This window comes from Antechinus flavipes, chromosome 1, assembly GCF_016432865.1.
Source record: "Antechinus flavipes isolate AdamAnt ecotype Samford, QLD, Australia chromosome 1, AdamAnt_v2, whole genome shotgun sequence".
In the NCBI taxonomy this organism is placed as follows: Eukaryota; Metazoa; Chordata; class Mammalia; order Dasyuromorphia; family Dasyuridae; genus Antechinus; species Antechinus flavipes.
In genome coordinates, this window is record NC_067398.1 from 311,493,399 (window position 1) to 311,511,652 (window position 18,254).

General features: G+C 43.7%; 2 protein-coding genes across 5 annotated transcripts; one reads left to right on the forward strand and one right to left on the reverse strand.

The window, feature by feature from the left end:
- Window positions 1-7,974: 7,974 nt before the first annotated feature.
- Window positions 7,975-13,180, forward strand: ARHGEF39 (Rho guanine nucleotide exchange factor 39). 4 transcript variants are annotated; one of them, XM_051965201.1, is made up of 9 exons: window positions 7,975-9,090; window positions 9,452-9,546; window positions 9,636-9,756; window positions 9,999-10,114; window positions 10,973-11,043; window positions 11,207-11,335; window positions 11,478-11,707; window positions 12,729-12,817; window positions 12,961-13,180. In XM_051965201.1, exons 1-9 carry the CDS (start codon window positions 8,959-8,961, stop codon window positions 12,971-12,973), a joined length of 996 nt encoding a protein of 331 aa, XP_051821161.1. In that variant the 5' UTR covers window positions 7,975-8,958; the 3' UTR covers window positions 12,974-13,180. The 4 variants fall into 4 exon arrangements, with proteins under 4 accessions (XP_051821161.1, XP_051821148.1, XP_051821142.1 ...); XM_051965188.1 differs by having other exon boundaries at window positions 8,400-8,837; window positions 8,943-9,090; window positions 12,729-13,180; XM_051965197.1 differs by having other exon boundaries at window positions 8,411-9,090; window positions 12,958-13,180.
- Window positions 13,145-14,538, reverse strand: CCDC107 (coiled-coil domain containing 107). The gene is made up of 6 exons (XM_051965233.1): window positions 14,345-14,538; window positions 14,131-14,264; window positions 13,956-14,019; window positions 13,784-13,865; window positions 13,590-13,696; window positions 13,145-13,505 (listed from the first exon to the last, which is right to left on the reverse strand). The coding sequence occupies exons 1-6, from the start codon at window positions 14,457-14,459 to the stop codon at window positions 13,300-13,302; spliced, it is 708 nt and encodes a 235-aa protein (XP_051821193.1). The 5' UTR covers window positions 14,460-14,538; the 3' UTR covers window positions 13,145-13,299.
- Window positions 14,539-18,254: the final 3,716 nt, after the last annotated feature.

Sequence of the window (18,254 nt, forward strand, 5' to 3'; positions counted from 1 at the left end):
AATTGCTTTGTTTGCTGGGTTATTTGGGAAGAGGGAGGGAAGCTATAGCTAGTTATTAAATACCTCCTGCCTGTGCTGGGGCTACAGAGATAAATATGATTTGGATGTTGCCCTCAGGGAGTATACAATCAAATAGAAGGAAGGACAGATAGATAAAGAACTAGGGTACAGAAGCTGCAATCTATGATCCGGGCTCTGGTTCAAACAAGGTTCAATCTCAGGAGCTGACTGCCAAAAAGATCCTTCCCAGAGTTATTCTAGGAAGATCTCCCAAGTGTAGTTTGTGTGTAGGTATCTACAATGCAGGCAACAGGGTCCTCAGCTACCATGCAAGTCTTATTCAAGGTTTAAAAAAATCATGTCGGGTATAAAGCAATGTCAAAGAAAAAAAATATTATCACTATACTCTGAGTTTTGGCAAAAGTCTTTCAGAAACAATTTAATTCAATTTAACATGATTCTAAATCCAAGCATTCTTTCCCAGAGAGGGAAATGTCTAAGCTGCTATGATCTCCCTTTGTACCTCAGATAGGTTTCTCTCCTCCAAGATAATTGGAGGGAACATTTATAGGAATAGTGAATAAGGAAAATATATATGATATATATATACACACACATATGTATATAAAGAATATAATAAAGAATAATATTACATGCTGTAATATGATAAATATATACTAGTATATAATATGGTAAATTACAGTTTTGGATTAAGGGGGAAATATATGTTACGATTGGGTAAAATAAATACTATTGTAGAAGCATGTATATGTTTGTATGTATGTATAAATATATATACATATACACATAATATATATATGCACACATATTAACAGCATTTTCCACCCAACAGTAATATACACACTACAATATATGTACATGTAACTGCACACGTGTACATAAATGTTCATGTGTGTTTGCAGACAATCAAAATATTATTCCATGTACCATATTAAGCACTTTACAAATATTATTTCATTTGATCTTCACAAGAACCCTGGGAGGTAGGTGCTATTATCCCTATTTTGTAGTTAAGCAAACTGAGACAAAAGTTAAGTGACTTACCCAGGTATAGCTAGTATGTATCTGAGTTGAGAGTTGAACTCAGCTCTTGATTCAGGTGTAGCACTCTGTCCACTAAGACACCTAGCTGGCCTTGGATTCAATATCAATATTAGTATTAAAATCCTTTCCTTTTTGAACAATAGAAGAAAGTGTTTATCTGCCAGCCCAGTAACCTTAGGAATGGGGAAGGCAAGGATCTAACCAAGACAATCAGCCAGCATTTGCTAAGTGCCATTTTTTTCAATTAATAGTATTTTTTCCAATTACATGGGAAGATAGCTTTCAATATTTATTTTTGTAAGATTTTGAGTTCCAAATTTTTCACTCTCTCTCCCTTTTCTCCTCCCTCCCCAAGAGAGCAAACAATAGGCTAAACATGTACAATCATGTTAAACATATTCCCATATTAGTCATGCTATGAAAGAAGAATCTGAACAAAGAGGAAAAATCACGAGAAAGAAAAAACAAAAAACTGTTGTTTTTTTAAAGTGAAAATAGTATGCTTTGATCCACCTTCAGTCTCCAAAGTTCTTTCTCTGGATGTGGATGGCATTTTCAATCCCAAGTCTATTCGAATTGTCTTTGATCACTGAAAAGATCTGAGTCTGTCATAGTTGATCATCACACAATGCTGCTGTTGCTGTGTACAATGTTCTCTTGGTTCTACTCACTTCACTTAGCATCAGTTCATATAATCTCCAGGCCTTTCTGCAATCAGTCTGATCATCATTTCTTAATAATAGCTTTTTGATTTCCCCTTTTTAAAATAAAGCTTTTTATATGCAAGCATAATTTTCAACATTCACTTTTTTTTTTTTTTTTTGTTGTTGCTGAGGCAGTTGGGGTTAGGTGACTTGCCCAGACACAGCTAGGAAGTACTTTGTGTCTGAGATCAGATTTAAACTCAGGTCCTTCTGACTTCAGAGCTAGTGCTCCATCCACTGCCCACCTAGCTGCCCTCCAACATTCACTCTTGCAAAACCTTGTATTCCAAATTTCTCTCTTCCTTCCTCTCACCCTCTCCCCTAGACAGCAAATTAAACATGGTTAAACATGTATAATTCTTCTATACATATTTCCACAATTATCATGCTGCACAAAGAAATCAGATCAAAAAGAGGAAAAAAATGAGAAAGGAAAAAAGCAAGTAAAAAATAACCAAAAAGGAGAAAATACTATGTTGTGATCCACATTCAGTCCCCATGATTCTCTTTCTGGATGCAGATGGTTCTCTCCATCACAAGTCTATTGGAATTGACCTGAATCATCACATTTTTGAAAAGAGCCACATCCATTACAATTGATTATTACATAATCTTGTTGTTGTGCACAGTGTTCTCTTGGTTCTATCACTTAACTTAGTATCAGTTCATGTAAGTTTCTCCATCCTGCTAATCGTTTCTTATAGAACAATAATATTCCATAACATTCATACACTATAACTTATTCAGCCATTCCCCAACAGACGGGCATCCAGTTTCTTGCCACTACAAAAAGGGCTGTCGGGTCCCTTTTCTCCTTTAAGATCTCTTTGGAATATAGGCCATAATTCTAAATTGCTCTACAGAATGGTTGGATCAGTTCACAACTCCACCAACAAAGTGTTCCGGTTTTCCCACAGCCCCTCCAACATTTGTTATTATTCTTTCCTGTCATCTCAGCTAATCTGTGGTATTTTAGAGTTGTCTTAATTTTCATTTAATAATAGTGATTTAGAATAGTTTTTCATATGACTTGAAACGGCTTTAATTTCTTTATCTGAAAATTGTTCATATTCTTTGACCATTTGTCAACTGGAGAATAGCTTGTACTCTTATAAATTTGAGTCAATTCTGTATATATTTTAGAAATGAGGCCTTTATCAGAATCCTTGAATGCAAATTTTTTCCTCAGTTTTCTCCTTCCCTTCTAATCTTGGCTGCATTGATTTTGTAAACAAAACAAAACAACTTTTTAATTTAATATAATTAAAAATGATCCATTTTACATTTCATAATATTCTCTAGTTCTTCTTTGGACATAAATTCCTTTCTTCTCCACAAATCTGAGAGGTAGACTATCCCTTGTTCTCATAATTTAGCTAATAGTATCACCCTTTATATCTAATTCATGAATCCATTTCATCCCCATCTGAGACATCTTCTTTCTCTGGCCAGAAGACTAGGCTCTAGAATCAGATTTAATGTCCAAGAAATACTGTAGAAAAAGTCATCTTTTCTTGTACAACATGAAAATATAGAAATATGTTTAAAAGATTAACAAGTTCTGTTTTGGATTATTGTTGAGCTCGAGATGTTTACAGAACATCCAGTCTGAGATGTTCAATAAACAATTGATGATAGGAACCTGGAGGTCAGGACGGAGGGTAGGACTGGATAAATAAATCTGAGAATCAAGTTTATAAAAATGCTCATATCAATTCAATGTTAATTGACTGTATGGGATCTGATGAGAGCACCAAATGAAATAGTATGGAGGAAGATACAACCCCATTATCAAGCATGACCTGAAGATCCAGCAAAAAGGGGAGGAAGAGTGGTCAGAGAAGTAAAAGAAGCAGGAGACAGTAGTTCCACAAAAACCCAAAAAGAAGACAACATTAAGGAGAAGGTGGTGATGAATAGTGTCAAAGGTAACTGAAAAATCAAGGAAGATGAAAATTGAGGGTAAAAAACCTTAATAGATTTGGTAATTAACAGAACACTGGTAACTTGGGAGAGTTTTTTCAGCTAAATGATGAGGTTGGAAGCCAGATTATAGAAAGATGAAAGCAATGAGAGGAAAGAGTCAATGCATCAGCTTTCTCAAGGAGGTACAAAGAGAAGACTGACATAAAATAGTAGAGGGGATGGACATATTAAATGAATTGTTTTGTTTTAAGAATGGGAGAGACATAGGGTTGCTTTGTAGCAGCAGGGAAGTAGCCAGCAGACGAGAGACTGAAGATTAATAAGAAAGAGGAAAAGATAGTGTGGGAAACCTAAAGATATAATGGAATGGAATCACATGTACAGGTAAAGGTGTTTGCTTTGGCAAGAAGGACCACTTCTTCATGTAAGACAAAGTGAAAGCAGAGGTGATGCAGGAAGCTATTTCCGTGGTGTGAGATGAGAAGAAGGGAGAAGAGAAAATTCATGAAAATGGAAGTGGAACACTTGTGGGTCAAGGCAAGATCAAGATATGATTGATCATCTTTGTGGGTAGGTGAAATGGAGTGAAGAAGTAAGTCGGTTTTAAGGAGATTGAAGAGCATGGATATTAGGGTGTTTAAAGGAATATTGGTATGTATATTGGAATTTCTCTTGTATAAGGGCAGAAGTTGGGGTGGAGAGACTGTGAGCCTGGTATTTAACTTATTCAAGAAGGAAAGAAAGTATCTAGGTATCATCATCTTGATTGGGTGACAGATGTACATTGAATGAAACTCAAAGGAAGAGTGATGTTTGTTATGGGAAAATGTAGAAGTAGAAATGGGAATCAAGAAGTATTCTGACTGCTCAACTTTGGTTAGTGGAGAAAAGAAAGGCACAATGGAATAGGTGACATTTAAAATGTATTTTGAAGGAAAAGAGGGACCTTCAATATGGAGAGGGATGATGAGGCGGAGAGGATGTCTACTCTAGGCATTGGGGACAGCATAAGCAAAAGTGAAGGGACAAGAGAAATAAAAATAAAAGGAGCAGAATGGACCAGTTTAACTGAGTATCAAGGGGAAAAACATAAGGAAAAGATAGACATGTTGGAACTAGATCATGGATAACCTTGTGTGTCAGAGCTTTTAAAAATTAATTCCTCCTCCTCCTCCAAGATTCCTTATCCTGGTAGAGAAGTGAATCTGGGCAGTGAAAGGCTATACTATGGGAAAGCATGCTCCAACAAGTTCTTAGCTGGACTGGGATAGAGGATGAGCTTCTAAAGCAATATCTAAGTTTGCTGTCCTAGGATCAGCTCACCCAAATTTGGAAAGGCTCCTTCCATCAAATTTGAGAACCAAGTGGAAAGGATTTTTATATAACTACATCACCTTACTAAACTTGTAAAACTGAGGCATGGAAAGTTTGTGATCTGAATTAGTAGAAGAAATACCCACAGTGATAAAATCATGGACCTTTAAAATATGTAGGAAAGTATTTTTTAAGAGTAAGTAGTATTTTATTTATTTTTTATACTTAATAGTATTTTATTTTTCCCCAATTACATTCATTTTAGTAAGATTTTGAGTTTCAAATTTTTCTCCTTCCACTTCTTCCCTTCCCTTTCCTTCCCCCTCCCTAAGACAGCAAGCAATCAAATATAGGCTATACATGTAAAATCATGTTACATATTTCCATATTAGTCATGTTGTGAAAGAAGATTCAGAACAAAAGAGAAAAACCACAAAAAAAGAAAATACAAAAGAAATGAAAATATGCATTCAGACTCTATAGTTGTTCTTCCGGATGTGAATGACATTTTTCTATTAATGTATTTTATTTTTTCCAATTACATATAATTTTCAACATTCACTTTTTATAAGATTTTGAATTTCAAATTTTTCTTCCTTCCATCTCCCCTCCCCAAGATGACAAACAATCTGATATGTGGAATCATGTAAACATATTTTCATGTTAGGTATGTTATGAAAGAAGAAACAGAACAAAAGAGAAAAGCCACCAAAAAAACAAACAAAACCAAAAAAAGTGAAAGAACTGGAATTGTCTTAGATTACTGTATTGCTGAGAAGAGCTAAATCTATCAGAATTGACCATCATACAGTGTTGCTGTGTAATATGTTCTAGTTTTGCTCACTTCATTCAGCATCAATTCATGTAAATCTTTGCAGGTTTTTCTGAAATCTGCCTGCTCCTCATCCCCTCACCCAGACAATTGGGGTTAAGTGACTGGCCCAGGGTCACACAGCTAGGAAGTGTTAAGTATCTGAGATCACATTTGAACTCAGGTCCTCCTCACTTCAGAGCTGGTGCTCTGTCCACTGAGTCACTTAGCTACCCCCTGCTCATCATTTCTTATTAGCATAGTATTCCCTCACATTCATATAACAACTTTTTCAGCCATTCCCCAACTGGTGAGCAATTTCTCAATTTCCAGTTCTTTGCCATTTGCAGAAGGAGCTGCTATAAACATTTTTGTATATGTGGGTCCTTTTTCCTTTTTTTAATGGTCACTTTGGGATTCAGACCTAGTAGTGGTACTGCTGGATCAAAGGGTATACAGTGATTGCCCTTTGGGAATAGTTCCAAATTGCTCTCCAGATTGGCTGGATCGGTTCACAATTATTTGGAAAAGTATTAGTCAATTATTAGTCAAGGGATTAAGTAGGAATGTGGTTAGATCACCCAAAGTCAGCAATCACCTGAAATCTATCAGGAGACTTCCAGAAAGTGGGTCTCGGGCTGTAGAAAAAACAACTTCTCTCTTCCAGAGCAGCCAGATAACTCCCAATTCAGTCTGGAGGAGCTCCAGTGCTAGGAACATACCACTGTATTTGGGGGTCCTGCCAGAGAGGAACATACTTGGGCTTGAAGCCCAGAGAGACCCATGGAGCCAAACTAGGTTCATGAACATCATAGAGAGAAAAAGAATATCTAAAAATGGTTAAAACTCTCTAATTAAATATAATCTCACATAAACATAATCTCACAAGGGTTTAGGACCTTTATAGCATAGCTAATAAGTCTCAGAAGTAGGATTTAAACCTTTCTTATTTCAGATTCTTTCCCATTGGGTAACTCACCCTCCCTTAGGGAAAAAGGATATAATACATGCAGTTACTGGTTCAAGGGGTTGCTGTGCAAAAAGTGCTGTAGAAAATGCTGTAGAAACTTGGGTTATTTTAAAGGGCATCGTGGCCTGCTGGATTTGGAGTCAGGAAACTTGGATTTCAGTCCTGGAGGGTATTATTGTTTGATGTTCAGTATACTTTCTAAGTCTCATTTCCTCATCCCCAAAATGGTTATCAGAATAGGTGCTTAATGTTTGAGCTGAATATTTACATTACTTACTTCACAGGGTGGTGAGAAAAATGATCTGTAAATTTTAAAGAATGATTAAAATAAATTAATCGCTTGGAAAATTTGAATACCTTCCAGTCTACTGCCGGGTGGTTGTCTTCTATATATAGCCTTAAAGGCAGCAGGGCACTCTGGAAAGGGCACGGATTTGGAAATGGAAGACCTGGGTTGGTTGGTTGTTTTTTAAAATAAAATTTTATTGATGTTTTTGCTTCTTCCCTGTATAGTTTTTCCCAGTAACCTTACCTCACAGCCACTTCCAGAGAGCCATCCCATATAACAAAGTTTTTAAAGACACATATACATGCACAAGAAGAACAAAAAAGCTCACTTGAGCAATATATTAAAAACATCTGAAAATAAGTATTATGTACGTCACTTATGGTCCTCACACATCTGAAAGGTTTTGATGTGGAAGTGTCTTTTCATCTCTTCTTTAAAAACACTTGTTCTTTATAATGTGGTAGAATTAATTTTAAAAATTCTATATGATTCTTTTCATTTATATTTTTGTAGTAATATATTCTTGGCTCTGCTTATTTAATTCTTTATCAATTCATACACTGGTGTTCCCTGCCTCCTTGTGTCTCTCACATTCATAATTTCTTACATCACAATAGTAGTCCATTAATTGTACCCTGATTTGGCTAGTCATTTCTCTATTGATGGGCATCTAAAAAGACCTGGGTTTGTGATCACTGCCCACTTCGTGCTTCCTTGACTTTGGGGAAATCACTGTCTCCCTGTTTCCACATCAGTAAAACGAGATTGGGGATTTTCTTTCATTATTCTCTCCCCGGTTCTAAATCCCCTTATTTTGATTACAAGCAACCTTATCCTTGCTATTTGTGTAGCAAATCGCTTATGTGCAAAAACAAAGAGATTTCTTGTGGTCTGGCTTCTGGGTATCTCACTTTCAAGGGGGAAGAAGGGCAAAAGGAAATGAGGGTGTTGGTTTTAAGAACAGCAGCACCATGGCAACCCCAGGAGGAAATAGGAAGGTAATTAGCGTGGGTGTGGCAGCTCCCTGTACCCCGGGAGCAGGCTTAGGTAGCAGGACTGACGGAGCCCAAGTGCCTTTACCTAGCTGGGGTTTAGGAGTCAATGAAGTTTAGAAAGAATAATAGCATAACCGTAGACGCAGGGCAAGGTTTCTTGGATCAGCTCCAAGGACATGCTCCACGTCCCAGAAAACTGAGATCTTCTCTGCTTTTGTCCCTACGGCAGCTAACAAAATTGACTATAATTACATGAATGGGAAGAACACTGGCAATGAGCCACAAAGCCTAGGTTAAAGCCCTTCCTGATCCACTAGCTGTGTGACTTTGGAAAAATCGTTCAGCCTCTCTGAACCTCGGGTTTGTCATCAGCAGGACTGAGCCACTAGGCTACTTGGCTCCCATCATAAAATCCCAAACACTTTTTGGTCCTGACTCCAAGGGATTGCACCAAATTCTGGGATGCGTACGGGAGAAGGGTGCCACTGCCCACCTGGATCGACCCAAGTAGACAGGGGGAGGATGGAGTGTACGCGTGCGCAAGCGGGAAGCCCAGAAAGGAGGAAGGGGGGAATGGGCAGGCAGCCCGAGGCCTCCTTTGTATGTGCACAATATCGGCAACTTCTAGGCCTCCGAGGCGACAGAGGGCGGAGTGGAGAATTCCCTTCCCCGGCCCCGCCTCCTCTGGTGGCGGTTGGAATTTGAATTCTGGCTGGCCCCGGTACCTGTGCTATTGGGCGTGGTGAGCTCGCGACTTAAGTCGGTGCGTGCAGGGAGCGGGGAGGTAGGGTCTCTTTCCACGGGTGACCAAGTGCCCCCTCTCCGGGGGTACGGGGAAGGTTATTGTTTCCATCCTGGTTCGCTCCAGCTCAGCCCTGCCCCCCATGTCGAGCCCGGGTCCCCGGTGCCCGGTGCGTGAGCAGCGGGCCCGCTGGGAAAGGAAGCGAAACCGCACTGCACTGGAGCTACTGGAGACTGAGCAGCGCTACCAGGAGCAGCTGGGGCTGGTGGTGCAGGTGCGCGGAGGCGCGCGCCGCGGGGAGAGGCGGGGCCTCGGCTGGTGGGCACTGGGTGTGGGGAAAGGCGCTGGTGGGCAAGGGACTCAAGGGGGAGCGCAGGCTGTTGGTGGCCACAGGGGATCGAGATAGGGCGAGGGGGTGGAAAGGTGCAAGGAGTGAGGCATAGTGGGCATAGGACCCTGCTTGGATTGGGCGGGAGGGTGGGGGGGGGAGGGAGAGGAGGGAAAGAAGGGGAGGGGCGCCCCAGAAGGTCCCTATAGTGGTTGTGCCTAGTCTCCTGCACCTCACCACCTCCACCTCCTTCTCTGGGGCAGGAAGCTGTGTGCCTATCACTTGCCTTTTCCTTTCCCCTCCCCAGTACTTTTTGTGCATTTTGAGAGCTAAAGGGACCCTGCCACCAGCTGAGCTTAAGGCTTTGTTTGGACCCTGGGAATCCATCCATATTGCCAGCCAGTGAGTAAGGGCCGAAAGCTGATCTGTGGGAGGACAGTGGGATGGAGGTGTTCTGGGGGAAGGCAGAGTTTGTGTTGTCCCATCTGCAGAGAGCTGCTCCTGCATCTGGAAGCTGGAAATTGGGGAGTAGGCCTAGAAAGATTTTGTCACCACTTGGAACTCTACACCTGCTACGCTGCCAATGAGGAGCGGTCCAGGGCCACCCTCAAGGTATCCTCATTTTCTTAGAGAGGTATCCCTACTCTGAATATTTGTTCATTTCTTATTTTGTTTCAAGATATGAATCTACTGTATGTGCTCCACATTGTGTCAGACAAGGTTCTTTGTTCTAGAAAGTTAACAATCTGGATAGATTCTCTGTGTGCACAAGTAATTAATTATAAAGGCCTCGTGAGCACCAACTGTACCCCTCTTATTGCTTTTCTTGTATCCCAAACTCTATCTGAATTTAGAGATGGCTAAAGAAGAAGAATTTCAGAAAGTTTGTACAGCTCCAGGAGGGGCGCCCTGAATTTATGGGCCTTCGGCTAGTGGACATACTTCCTTTACCACTGCGACGTCTCCAACAGTAAGTGACCCCGATTCTACTACGATCCCTACTTGATGCTAAACTTATGTTCACTGATCTTTACCCTAGTTTTGAACGTGTATTTGTCGTCTTCGTATCCATACTCTCAATTGGAAAGCCATCCTTACTAAGGTTGAGGTGGATGGTGCTGATATTAAATCAGTAACCACCAAGATTTGGAATTCTGCTTCAGATATTGACTCTGACTGGATATTTACTAATTCCTCTTGGCCTGTTTCCACATCTGTAAAATGGGAATATCAGTAGTACATATTGGGATCAAACGAGATAATGTAAAGTATACTGCCACAATAGATAAAAAGGCCAGCTAGCATTAAGACTTTGTTCAATCAAACTCCTTTGGCCACCAAACACTTTGTGATTTAAATACACGAATATCTGGTTATGTTGTCCTTTTCGCAAACTTTTTGTCCTTAGGGAGCATAATTAAGATTATGACTTAAGTAACTTCGGGGAACTAAGAGCTAGTGACCCCTAGTCTTTTGTAGACTCCTTGTATACATTCCCTTTCCCTAAGTAAATAACTTGAAATTCTGTCTTGGTTGCTTTGTGGTCTCCTGAGATTTCAGTCAGAAAAATGGGGAAAAGAGTGCCCTCTAGTCCTGGGTGGAAAAACAAGATTCAAGCACATACTCTGTTCTAGACAGATGTAGGAATAGAGAAAGAGGCTTCAAGTAAGTGCTGCAAGAAATCAATCCCTTCTAAGCTAGGAAAGGCAGAAACCGTATGCCTTGTAGAAAGGTGGCACTTTGAATTATGTATGATTGGATAAGTTTGCTTTTCCCAGGCTTAGTTGGAACTAATATCCCTAAAAGCTTGAGGATTTTTGTGTTTCAGATGTGAAAACCTGGTTGTAGCTTTGACTGAAAATACAGGTCCTGACAGCCCTGACTATCAACAGCTCACAAGTATGTTTGCCCTGAGCCAACATCATTAATATATTCCATACTTCAAAGCTAGTTCCACAATTAGAACCCAGGTTTTTAAGTCTCATTTTTCCTTTTCTTTGATTTCCTTTCCCAGTTGCTTTCTTAATCAAATGGCATTTTTGGGGTGGGGTTGTCATTTTAGGAGCTGCTCAGAAGTTGAGTGAGGCCATCCAGCAGGTTAGTGCTATCGGTCAAGAACAGGAGAACCGCCGGCAGCTCCATCGTATTCAAGCTTTACTCAGTGGCCGCAGGGCTAAAGGTCTGACCAAAGGTCAGCGTCCTAATCCCTCCCCCTTTGGTACTTCTGCTGCATGCAAGGGTCCTCAGAATCTCAAAATGAAGCAGCCCACTCCCAGTATCACACTCTGGTCTCTTTGAACATCACTAACCACTCTTTTTTCTCTCTGCCACAGGGCGCTGGTTCCTTCGGCAAGGCTGGCTGCTGGTGGTCCCACCTAAGGGGGAGCCAAAACCTCGCCTGTTCTTCCTCTTCTCTGATGCACTTTTGATGACCAAGCCCCGGTCTGTCTTACATATCCTGCATGGAGAGACCTTTGCTTGCCAGGCCCTTTACCCCATGGCCCAGTGTGAGCTCCAAAGGATCTTTGGTCATTCAGGGGGGTCAGGAGGTGGCCTGCTCAGTGTAAGTTGGGGATAGGGAGTGTTCCCTAGGTTAGGCCCACAGTTCTTTTATTATCAGCCCACAACTATCTCCCACCCCCAGGTAAATTTTAAACATCTGCTCTAAAAAGAAAAAAGACATATACATGACATACTTTTAAGTTTAATCTGTAGCATTATTAACATCCATCAATCAGCAGAATAGTAAATCAAGCCCCTATTTGGAGAGGACACACTGTGGCCATTCTAATATTCCTACAAGACAGAAATGGGGCTCAAACTTCCCTGAGTAACCTATTTAGATCCATCTTTAGGAATTTCTTTTAAAACTCCTAGACACTATAAAAGAGCACTCAACTAGGAGCTAGGGGCTTCAATCTCACCTTTACCACCAGCTAGTATGTGAATCTGGGCAAGTCATCACCCCTCTGAACCTGTTTCCTCCCCCCCACCTGGACTATATCATCTTTAAGGACTTTCTGGCTCAAAGATTAAGGCTGTACACCCTCTTAGTGCTCCTTCCCCTAAGTCTTCTCTAGGTTAAGGAAGGAAACCATGTCCTCCTGTCCTTTCCATAAAGTTCAGGTACTCTATAGGTACCACACCTCTGAGTAAAAGTTTCACCTCTGATGCATACTTATTTAGATTGACAGGTCAAATCACTTAACTGTAGTACCCTAAATCAAGGGTTGGCAAATGAACTGCCATCTGTTTTTGTATTGCTGTAAGCTAGGAACAACCTTTACATTTTTAAGTAAAGTTTTAGAATTTAGTTTTAAATAAAGTTTAAATAAAGACAATTTAGCGCATTTGCCTACCCTTATTTTAGACAACTCTGTAAGGATATAAATTGTAGGGAAGGTACAGACCTGTGTTATCAGAGTTGCTCACTTGGAAGTTCCCAGTATCACTGGTGGAACTATGGTATCCCCATCCTTAATTGCATATATTTAACCATCCTTTCCCTAAAGAACAGTGTCTCCAACTTTAGGACTGTTGTTTTCTGGATAGACAACTTAAAGACATTCTTTCCTCTGCCTCAGCTTTCTTTTCCCCATGAAAAGTTGCTGCTCATGTCCACGGACCAAGAGGCACTATCCCGTTGGTACCACAGTCTGACAGCAGCCATCAGGTATGCCTTGAGTCTCCCCTGCTTCTAGGGATTTAGTGGTGTCCTTCCCCTCAGCACTCATGTACTCTGCCTCTCTGGCTGCCAGTGTTCTCACTCAGACTGGGGAAAAGACTCACTGGTTGATTGTCCTTTCTCTGTAGCAGCCACACAAGATAGAAGAGCACCTGACAGCTGTTTCCAGTTAGATATGGGAGTCTGACTGCTCTGATGCCTCAGCGTCCCGAGGACACATGTGGCTGGCCACTATCTGGTGGTAAAGAAGAGGGTGATGTGTGTATGATATGGGTATTTATGTTTGAGCACATTTATGTTTGGGATAATCAAATGTATACGAAAATGGAATAAATTTATTTTTTACTAAAACATCTTGGCTCCTTGAAGAAAGCCTCCTACTTCCTTACATCTGAGCTTTAATTCCTTACCAGGTTTTCTCAAACTGATACAGCTCCTTTAACCCAAAGCTCTCTCTTACACCATCTCTCTCAGTGGGTGACTTGGGTCCCCTCAATCCACTTCCTCCTCCTGAGTCCCCACTCCTTCCCATTTTCCCCAAATTGGCCCCAGGAGACATTTGGGGCCCAGGCCCCGGGCACTCCCTCCTCAGGTTCCTCCCCCCAGCCCCAGGTCTGAAGGTCACTGTCATCATCTTCCTCAGCACTCAGGTCCTCATGGACAGGGGGGTTGTACTCTGTGTGTGGGGGGAAGGGGTAGCATGAGTCCTCAAGTCAGGTAAGTCAGACACCAAACAGCTATTCCACTCCAAAGCTCCTACCTTGGGAGGCAACAGCCGTGGGCAGTCCCTGGTCCTTTAGCAGCTGGCTGATGGTCTGAAGCCTTAACGTCAGCAGGTCCTGCTGGGCTCCGGCCAGAGCGTCCACCCTGCAGAGGTGTCCGCTCAAGTCTCCTACCTGTCCTCTTCCACGCCCCAGCTGCCCCCTCATCCCGGCCTGGCCCACCCGCTCTCACCGCTCAAACAGAGGGTCCAGCTGGTCCAGCAGGCCACCCAGGAGCTGTTCTGTCTTCGCTAGTTCCTGAGCCAGCTGCTCTTCTGAGAAAATGCGAGACGGTCCGACGTGTCTATGGAGACGGCTCCCTTCCCTCTCCCGCGGCCCCTAACCCCGACTGCCCGCCGCCTCACCTCTGCGCAAAAGCTCCTTCTCAGTGGGCTTCTCCTCCGGGGAAACTTCGGCCTCGTTCTGTCCCTAAAATGAGGCAGGGCAGGTCGGTCGTCCCACCACCACCCCCGGGGGGCTGCGATCTGGCCGCGGGGCTCCCCGCCCGGCCCCGGCCCGGTCCCCTCCCGGCCCCGGCACCTGCAGACACCGGCGCAGCACGAAGGCCAGGACGCCCACGGCGTACAAGGCTCCCAGGGGCAGCGGCCCCCACGCCCGGCCCGCCGCCCGCGACTCCTCCAGCGTCCTCCGCAGCCCATCTCGAGTTTGCTCCCCTACAGAGAGATGCCACAGTCGGGTCACAACGGGCCAGTGGCTCCGACTCCACCCCCGCCCCTTCCCTCCCGTTCATTACCTGCCGGGGGCCGCGGCCCGGCGCCTCCCTCGAAGACCCGGAGGGCTGCGGTCACGAGAAGCAACGCCAAGGCGGCCGGCAGCAGCGCCTGCCCGCAGGGCCCTGAGGCCGGCATTTCAGGCGCGCGGCGCGAGCCTCGCCAAGCCGCACAGCAGCGTGGGAGCAGGCGCAGGCATGCAGCCCGTGACGACACACACGTACGTGCGTCCAGCTAGCCCCGCCCTCTCCAACGCGGGGAACTCAGGAAGAGGGCCGCTAAGGCACTTATTTACATAATATATTCATCTAACCAGTGTCCGAGTGCATGCCGGACTTTTTTCTCTCTTAAATGCTCTAGGAGCACTGTTTCTTTCGATGATTTTTCCACAATATTTACCCGCTATATACTACATGATAATTTTGTTTTTAGCACACAAAAAAAAAAACCCCACCATTTTGGGAATCCTGAAAATCATTATTCTAACCACAATATAAAAGTCAGACGATCTTAGGAACTTTATAATTGGTGGAGTGGCCAGCTCGGCTTGAGGCGCTTGCTGAAGGCCTGTTGCCTAGGCTACAAACGGGGGACGTGTTCCCTATTCTGCGCCTAGGGGAAAGTCCCCGGACCTCTGGCAGAAAGTGCCACGCACGCATGTGCGTCTGGCCTATGTCGCAGCTCCCTTTAACCCCGCCGAGAAGCGCTTCTACTTCGGTGGAAGAGCCGAGTGGAAGGAGCGCGGCGAGGCCGTCCTTAGTCAGAGAAGAATAGTTACGCAGGCAGTGCGCCAGGCGCACTAACTCCACGGGGCTCATTCTCAGCGCGTCCGTCCTTTTAGTGACTGCAAGAACCTATTCTGCCCAAGTACGCTAGGCGTACCGGGGTGCACAAAAAGATGGTGCTTTATATTCCAAACAGGGAGACCCCATACAAACGTATTCACAAAGCAAATACAGGATAAATAGGGAATCCATTTTAAAAAGGAAAGGACTGGAAATTTTCTGCTTCCTGCAGAAAGTGGGATTTTAATCGGGGTTTACGGAAAAGCAGGGAAGTCAGTCGTTGCAGCGCAGGAAGGAGAGCTTTATAGGCATGGGGGGCAGCCAGAGATGGAGTGTTTGTGGAACAGCCACTTGCTCCTGGAGGTAGGAGGAAGCCACTAGCGCTTATGGGGGGCGGGGAGCAGTGTAACATGAGCTACTTTGGGGGAAATCCATTGTAATGACTGGATTACAGTGGGGAGACTTGAGGCAGGCAGGCAGATCCATGGAGGAACTGATAAAGTAGTCCATATATGAAGATGATGAAGGCCTGCTCCAGAACGGCGGGAGTATCAGAAAAGGGAAATGCGATATTGGTGAGGGGAGCCCCGAGACGCTCACTCTCTGACTTGGGTAGGGCATGAGATAGAAACTCCTTGAACCCTGCCTCTGCAAAAGACCCGCCCCAGGGACTCAGGATAACTAGTTTCATTGTAAGACCCATACACTCCCATGGATGATACTCACTACTTTTGAGCTGCCCATTAGTCTAGGCCTACTGATTGAATTAGAAGATTCTCTAGTCTGATTTCAACTCAAACTGCCCCAGCCTCTAGCCAAAGTTTCAATTATAAAAAGGGGCAAACCGGCCCAATTCTTGCAGAGGGGCAAAGCAAGAATCATGCCCGTGGCATAGCTGCCCTCGAGGGACCCTCTGCCTGCTGAAAAGACATTCCCTTCTCCCTCGTTCTCTCTCACCTATTTCCCTAAAGGACCCTACCCCCTTTACCTCTCTGCCGGGATTTTCTGCTAGACCTTTACTTCTCTGTTGGGACCCTGCTACTAAGGAAGTCAGCCTCCTAGCAAAAGCTGACTTCCCCGCGCCAACAAACTTCTTTTGCCAGCCTCACTTTTCGGGTCGCCCACCAGGGGTTCCCACGGGTTCCTCTCTGCCCTGTGCCGAACCTCATCGTTTCTGGTTCCCTGACCTGGAACCGAGGGGGCCGAACTCATCAGTATGAGCGTGAGAGAGAGTCAGGAGTCCAAGAGGACTCCGAGATGACATGGCTGAGGGAGTAAGAAGACAGTTTTGCCCTATACAGTGACAGAAACTATAGGAAGGAGGGTTTAGGGGGAAAGATGAGTTCTGTGTGGATATATTGAGTTTAACGTGTACTGACATCTAATTCAAGAGTTCTGAAAGGAAGTCACTGAGAATGGAGTGTGGCAAAGGCACTAGATTTAAGAATCATTGGCCTAGCGATGGCAAATTAAATCTATGGGAGCTGATGAAATCACCTAGTTAGCAGAGAAGAAGAAAAATGCCCCGGACAGAACCCAAGGGACACCTATGGTTAGTGGATGTGACCTAGAGAGGGGTCCAGGAAAGGAGAGAGAAGGAGTGGTCAGATAGGTAGAATGAGAACCAAGAGTGGCAGACAAACAGAGCAAAAGAGAGACACACATAGAGACAGAGAGAGAAAGGGATAAAGAGAGATACAGACAGAGAAAGAGACATCCACTAGATCCAAGGCTGCAGAGAGGTAAGGAGAACAAGGACTGAGAAAAGGCCATGGGATTTAGCAAGTAAGAGGTCCCTGGTAACTTTGGAGAGAGTGGTTTTTGTGGAATAATAAGGTCAGAAGCCAGTCTGTAAGGGGTTAAGAAGAGAGGGGGAGGAAAGAGAGAAAATGCATCTATTATTAATGCTAGGAAGGGTAGGAGAGATATAGCAAGTGGAAGGATCAAGTGAGGATTTTTTCAGCACGGAAGACATGGCTGTATTTGTAGGCAGCAAGAAATGGTCCCAGCAGTTGAAAGGTGAAGTGGATAGAGTGCTGCGTCTGATGCCAAAAAGACTCATCTTCCTGAGTTGACATCTAGCCTTAAAAACTTAGTGACTGTGGGACCCCGGACAAGTCACATGACCCTGTTTGCCTATTTCTTCATCTGTACAATGAGCTGGAGAAGGAAATGGCAAACCACTCTAGTATCTTTGCCAAGAAAACCCCACAAATGAAGAGCCAGGCTGACTAGAAATGACTAAACAACAAAAGGAAACGACTCTGCAGATAAGGAGACTGAAAATAAAAAGAAGAGTCAGGATGACTGAGGGGCAATCCATTGGGGGAGATAGGATTGAAGAGGATCACTTGAATATGTAGATGGCTTAGCCCTAGTAAGAGATAAAACCACTTCTTCATGTGAAAAGGGGGAAGGAGGAGAATGTGGCAGAAGGCACTTGGGTAATAGGAGATGAGAAAGAAGGGAAAAGAAGGAGTTCATATCACATGGCTTCCCCCAATATAGAGGCAAGGTTCTGGGGGTGTTGGGAGGGGAAGCATTGAGGAGGAATGAAAGATTTGCAAGATCTGCTGTGGAGAAGGGGATGCTGAGTTCATGAGGGAGATATAGGATTGCCTCGAAGCAGTGAAGGCCCAGAGGATGTTATATATCATAAATTTGCAGTGGAACCAGTCAGAATGGCTGTATGACCAAAGAAAGAACACTGAATATAAACTGCTTGCATTTTTTCCCCCAGGTTATTTTTACCTTCTGAATCCAATTCTCCCTGTGCAACAAGAAAACTCTTCAGTTCTGCACACATATATTGCATCTAGGATATACTGTAACCTATTTAACATATAAAGGACTGCTTGCCATCTGGGGGAGGGGGTGGAGGGAGGGAGGGAAGGGAAAAATCGGAACAGAAGTGAATGCAAGGGATAATGCTGTAAAAAATTACCCTGGCATGGGTTCTATCAATAAAAAGTTATTAAAAAAAAAAAAAAAAGAATGGCTGTATGATTTTCTCCTCATTCTTCCAGCAGCACCTATGTAGGCATAAAGGCCACAAGGAGTGGGAGTGACCCAAAGCTGAGGCTTGGCTGAGTGTAAGAGGCAAGATGAGGGGGGCCAGGCTATTCCACCGAAGCTTAAAAGCACAATA

What these genes read in the sequence shown, in the direction of transcription:
- ARHGEF39 (XM_051965188.1), top strand. Translation starts at nt 8,959, where the DNA reads ATGTCGAGCCCGGGTCCCCGGTGCCCGGTGCGTGAGCAGCGGGCCCGC. An exon ending in AGCTGGGGCTGGTGGTGCAG is followed by an intron (nt 9,091 to 9,451) that starts GTGCGCGGAGGC and finishes TCCCCTCCCCAG; the next exon opens with TACTTTTTGTGCATTTTGAG. An exon ending in GGCTAAAGGTCTGACCAAAG is followed by an intron (nt 11,336 to 11,477) that starts GTCAGCGTCCTA and finishes TCTCTGCCACAG; the next exon opens with GGCGCTGGTTCCTTCGGCAA.
- CCDC107 (XM_051965233.1), bottom strand. Translation starts at nt 14,459, where the DNA reads ATGCCGGCCTCAGGGCCCTGCGGGCAGGCGCTGCTGCCGGCCGCCTTG. An exon ending in TGCTGCGCCGGTGTCTGCAG is followed by an intron (nt 14,020 to 14,130) that starts GTGCCGGGGCCG and finishes GCCTCATTTTAG; the next exon opens with GGACAGAACGAGGCCGAAGT. An exon ending in GAAGGAGCTTTTGCGCAGAG is followed by an intron (nt 13,866 to 13,955) that starts GTGAGGCGGCGG and finishes GCATTTTCTCAG; the next exon opens with AAGAGCAGCTGGCTCAGGAA.